The 6000-nt window shown below is 28.4% G+C and overlaps 1 protein-coding gene across 1 annotated transcript in view; it reads right to left on the bottom strand.

Annotated features, from left to right (window-relative positions):
* Nucleotides 1–2568: 2568 nt before the first annotated feature.
* The window catches only part of LOC124353139, a 42536-nt gene continuing 39104 nt past the window's right edge, over nucleotides 2569–6000 (bottom strand). Inside the window, exons 12-13 of the mRNA XM_046803000.1 lie at nucleotides 3942–4125; nucleotides 2569–3129 (exon numbers count right to left, since the gene is read on the bottom strand). Coding sequence (XP_046658956.1) covers nucleotides 3955–4125 — 171 coding nt within the window. The 3' untranslated portion in view covers nucleotides 2569–3129; nucleotides 3942–3954. The remainder of the gene's footprint in view (nucleotides 3130–3941; nucleotides 4126–6000) is intronic.

Here is a 6000-nt window from a genome sequence, read left to right as displayed (position 1 = left end):
TGACAAAGAGAAAAGTTTTAAATTTTTCCACAATTTTAGATTATGTATGTATATGTTTTCTTGTTTGGGGTTAAAAGCAAATTAAATATTATTGGCCAGAAGTAGATACTTTTCAATCTAAGTTGATTTCTGAAACCTACATATTTATTTTCTTGGTCAGCGTAACAACATAAACTTAACAGTGGAACCATAAATAATATAAGTTGAAACTCAATTGTAACAGCTGGAGTTGACACTTTTTGATAACAGCAACTTTTCAGTCATACGTATGTAGGCCTTATTTTTTCATCAGAACAAAAAGATACACTCTAACTAAGCCACTTTAAATATCTTAGACCGGCAGTAAATTAAAATAGCCTAAAATTGGTGCTTTTTGCACAAACTAAGTTTCCGAAACCTTTATATGAATACATTTTTATCGGGTTATCAGAGCAGGCAAAACCAACCTTCAGAAATATAATTGATTCAATTCAGAACTGCGTACTCTTACTTGTGCAAAATCTAAAATAGACCAGTCAAATTTTATTTAAAGTTTGGATCTCCTAACTATGGATACTGAAATAATATTTACCTTATATACATCTACTTCTGTTCAAAATATATCAGAGGGCCTACATACGTATGACTGAAAAGTTGCTGTTATCAAAAAGTGTCAACTCCAGCTGTTACAATTGAGTTTCAACTTATATTACAAAATAAATGCTTTCAATAACCAGGCTATACCTCTTGATTTTGAGAATTAGGTGCAAAGCCGTGGATAACTGCTAGTTTAATATAGAATAATAAAATTGAGCTTAATTGATACTATGTCATTATTTGAGTAAAAGTACATGCATTCGCTTAAAGAACCTAAAATCAAGGTGTAGGATAATAAATAAAAATTATCAACATAATAGTTTATTCAAACCATAGTTAAAAAATACATATGATTTCACAATTAAAGTTAAGTAAACTTATTAAATAACTAAATCACAAGGTTTGCAGAACTGAAGTTCTGCTGATGCAATTGCCAACATTTTCCCATGATAAAAAATATAATTTAGGCTTAAGTTTTTTACACTATCAGATCATATTAAAGAAAAGAAAATTATTATAAATGCTTAATGTGTCAATTGAATACAATAACAATGTTAATAAGGAATTGTTGACAAAGTGTATCATAAAAAACACAATGGTGAAAACTAAAAAAATTTGTAATTTAAGGCACTTTTTAATTTTTCATAACAATCACGAATAACAGATTTGCTCAATATAAAGTAGTATATACAAATTTGTTTTACATAATAATTAAAAAAGATGCTCTAATCAATAAAATCAATTAACTTCTACAATCAGTATAAAATAAAATTTTCCTATAATAGTACAACAAATATTTTTGGTTTTAAGATATTAAACACAAATCTCAAAGAATATTTAAACATCTGTAAACTAGGTTTGTGCAATAGGGTCTTAACATTTTAATACAGGTGAGAAATATTAATTTTAGCGCAAAACACGATTTAAGAAATTGTTTAAAGAATTTAAAACTTTTTAGAATATTTAATAATGAAAGCCAAATATAATCTTTTGTATAAGTCAATAGTAAAATATTCAGCCTTTTGGAATTTTGTTATATTTTTCATTAGTATAACTATTATTTTTAATTAATATTAATGTTATACAAAAATGTTCAGCAGTGTACAAGGTTATGTTTATCGACTATGATCAATTTTGTGTGAGTTGTCTATTTACTATTTAATTTTGTTACCCACAAAATGTTATAACCCTTGTATTTATATTTTGTCAAAGACATATTGCAATGAATTGTTATAATCAAAACATTTAATACAGTGTTTGATTCTTGTCAGCATACATTATATGTAATTTTATTTTCAAAAAGTTCTAATGACATTCAGTGAGCTACGATAATGTATTTAGCATAAGGGTGTCAATGACAACGATGCTACGATCACGGCAATTGGAAGTTACGGCAGTCGGCCTTTCATTTCGCTTTCGGGTTTTGCAGTCACAATTATGAAGTTAACAGTGAATGACCACCAATCTCACCTACACTTTTCCACGAAACTATTTAAAGAGACAAGTGTATGTTAAACACCTTTTATTTTGTAACATTAATCCTAGATCTGCCTCACTAACATGTCATGTGCATTTTGTAGATTCTTATTCTGACCAATATTATTATGAATCAAAATCAAAATTTACTATTGCAAAATGTTGACATTTTCTGGTAGCAAATTTAAGTTTTATTGATGGCACCAATGCTTCATTAATACTGCTGTGGTATGTGTGTACTTGACAATCTTTTATAATACATTATTTTAATCAATTTTTGTTTGTTCTGATAAAAATTTCATTATTTAACAGAAAAACCATTTTGTGATTACATTTTTTTAATAATACAGGCTTTCACCAGTTAAAGTTTAGCTGTAAAATAATAAAATACTGTTTTGTATAAAATTTGACAGGAAGACTAGGAAATAAGCCAAACTTAACAATATTGTTGGGTTATGGTATTCTAACTACTTGTTTATAAAATTCTATTGAAAAAACTGAATGAATACAACAATATAAAAAGTAACATTTATTTACAAGTTCACAAAGAAAAATGATAAAATCGTATAAATCTAGACTACTAAATATATATACATGTACAAATATTGTACAGTTTTACCACTTTGTGACGTAATCCACACATTAGAACTGAGGTAAGACAGACAGGACTCTGCGAGGTGGTGTACAGACAATAAACTACTACCACCATCTTGTAAAAACTCAATGCCAGTAGTTACAGCTTATTTTTGTTGAATATTTAATCTGATAGGTACTTTGAAATAATTTAAAACTATTTATTGGACTATCTGTGTATATTTATTCAACATTTTAAGAATTGTTTACCTTAAAATGTACATTGAATTACAATTTATACAAATTTATACAATTTATACTACCACATAAATATTATATTTGTCATACAATTGACAAGGTCAGGACTAAACGTCTGTACAGTCATGACATTGGCTGTAACCTCAGTTATAATGCACAGGCAGTACAGATCTACTTTGTGTAAAATACTTATAAAAGACTATAACCTCTGGGTGGGTGGCTTCTCTCACATCAGGTCCCAATAATCTGAAAAAATTGTTTAAATCATGAGCAATGAAAACATATTAATTTGCCTTTGCACAAGAGAGTGCATGTAAATAGATTCATTTATAGGTACAAGGAATAAATATGACGGTTTTTTTTTAGGCAATAATTTGCTTCATATTAATTATATTGTGCACATAAAAAACCAAAACACAAATCAAAACTATAAAATAAAACTAAAATTGCCAAAACTGCAAATGGAAAAACAAATTGTGTTACAAAACAATCCGAGAGTGTTTAATAATGTTTCCAAAAATGCTTTACGAGTAAAATATTACAATAAAAAATGCTTGGATCAGCTCACAAATTAAAAAGTAAAAAATAGTTTTTTTTTAAGAATTTGTGCTACAAAGTGAATAGTTTTTTATAACTTAAATGAATTCTCGTTTAATACTTGTAACCCTGTTGATATTTTGATACCCTCCCGATTTCAAGCTCTACCAAAACTAGCGTGACTGATGTTCAAGTTCTTTCTTAGGATAAGTTTCTCAAATCAATTAAAAAAAAAACTAAGGCAAGTTCTTATACAATGCTAATTGGATCTTGGCTCCTATCGGTATAAGTTGTGTACTTAAATTTATGTACAAGCAATTTTTATAGTGAAATCAGGCTTATACACAACTCTCAGCTCACATGAAATACTTTTGAGAAAGGAAAATGTACGTAGACAAAGAGGTGCACATTATTCCCAAACATTTCTTCATCAGTTCCAAAGGTAGTCATTTTAACGAACTAAAATCATTACTGTATAGCGTGTAGTATGGAAACAATTTTTAGAATGATTACAATCTTACCTATAAGAAATGCTCACTGAAGGAGTGTAATCTTGTCAATGACTAAAGAATTCGCCGTAATTCCATACATTCCTGCATTTGGGACAATTTTTTTCAGCTGCACCTTCAACCTATCCATGGTTCCCGGAATGCTACAATCCAACTCTTTAATGTAGTTCTTCATCTCGGGTGGCAGTTCTGTTTCCTAAAAACATATGTACTTGCCAAGTCAAAGTTTACATTTTTTTACACAAAACATGCCATTGTCTAAGTGTTTTTATTTCTTCATTTAATCTTGTTAGATTATAATATATTTCTATAAATCATTAAGTCAACAGTAATAAAAAGACACTAATAATAAAAGTAAATTACCTACATCTACTATTTTATTTATCATACTAAATTGTAATTGAATTATATTGGACCTCCAATTCTTAGTCTGTGATACAAGTACTATAAGTCTGTTTTAAATGGTCTGATACAGCTTTTTAACTATAAATGTTGTTTTAATTTGTACTGTTTATATGTTAGTTTTAATTGTACCAGTTTGAAATCTTTTAATTTAAGCTCAGCATTCTAGTCAAACTATTTTAATTTGTTATATTCATTTGTCAATTTAAATTTTGTGATAAATTATTAATTTGTGTTTCCTGTTTGTAAGTATTTAAATTTTAGCACTGGTGAATATTTATTATGCAATTTTTTTTATAGTTTGAGCAAGTAAACCACTTATGTATAAACTTACTACAGAAAAAAATTATTTATTACTGTGTTATAACCACCATAGAACTTTAATAGATTATATTTATATTGTCTGACAATGTCTATTGTACCTTTGTGTATTTAATGACAATAAAGCTTCTTGATTCTTGATTCTAGTGCTTATCTAATTATTATGTTCCAAGCCTTTGTTACAAGCAAAACCCATATACACAATCTTGTGTTTGCAATTCCAAAAACTTTCTCTACTGCCTGAAAACTGTTCAGTCTAAAGAAGGATAAATGTTGAAAAGTGCAAATACATTCATGCATAATTATGTGAACATAAAGCCATTCTTTTAAAATGTCAAACATTTAATGCAAATCTTTTAACAGCAATTAAACTCCTCCAAAACTAAATAAAGAAATTACAGCAAGAATTGGATGAATCAGATAAACGGAATTGCATTCATTGCTACCCCCCATTACAAATTCCATTATTGGGAAACTCATTGAAGTATGCCAAAACAAGCAAATGTCACAATGACCAAGATGAAGGAAATGTCCTATGTTCAAATAGATTCTCTGTCTTATCTCATGGTGTCTCTTTGGAAAATGACAAAAATAAGAATAAGAATAAGAATAAGAATCATTTATTCCATTGATCTGTTTACAGAAATAGGACAAGTCATTTTAAAATTACATACATTGTTAAAGCTAAAAATTACATTAACACAAAAGTGTTGTAAAAATTTCACATGAAATTTAAGTAAAGTAGCAATAAATAAAAGTAATTATAGTTAGTTATAAACTAAAACCTAACATTAATATGGCAATTCATGAATTCCTCAATGCTGTAAAAAGGATTTCCTCAAAACTGTCCAAACATAATTGAAAAACAGAAATCTTTCAAAACAAAAAATAAAATCATAACAAAACCCACTGCTTTAAATGTTAAAAGTGAAAAAATTAAGTTGGTGATTTTATCAAACAGCCACGGAAAACAATTGAGTAATCTAATAGAACAAAGGTCACATGTGGATGTCTGTTCCTATGTTAGGTTGGGGGCAAGATTTAATAAAGTAACCGAAGAGGTTAAAGAATTGAGCAAGGATCTAGGAAAAAACGATTACTTGTTGGTCATAGGTGGAACTAATGACATGGAAACAAAAGGCACCCAACAATTGATTGATGAAGTGTGCAGGGTTATATCCTATACCAAACATACAAATCTCATATTGGCCAGCATTTCTATGCGGCATGACAAACCCAGCCTTGACATAAGAATAAGCAGTTTCAACAGTGAAATTGAGGAAATTGTAAGAACAAATGGCATAAACTTACTTCCTTTACACCAGCTTCCTCGTCATTATTATTCATA

This window comes from Homalodisca vitripennis, chromosome 1, assembly GCF_021130785.1.
Source record: "Homalodisca vitripennis isolate AUS2020 chromosome 1, UT_GWSS_2.1, whole genome shotgun sequence".
Classification (NCBI taxonomy): Eukaryota; Metazoa; Arthropoda; class Insecta; order Hemiptera; family Cicadellidae; genus Homalodisca; species Homalodisca vitripennis.
This window is presented reverse-complemented; position numbering and strand designations above follow the sequence as displayed.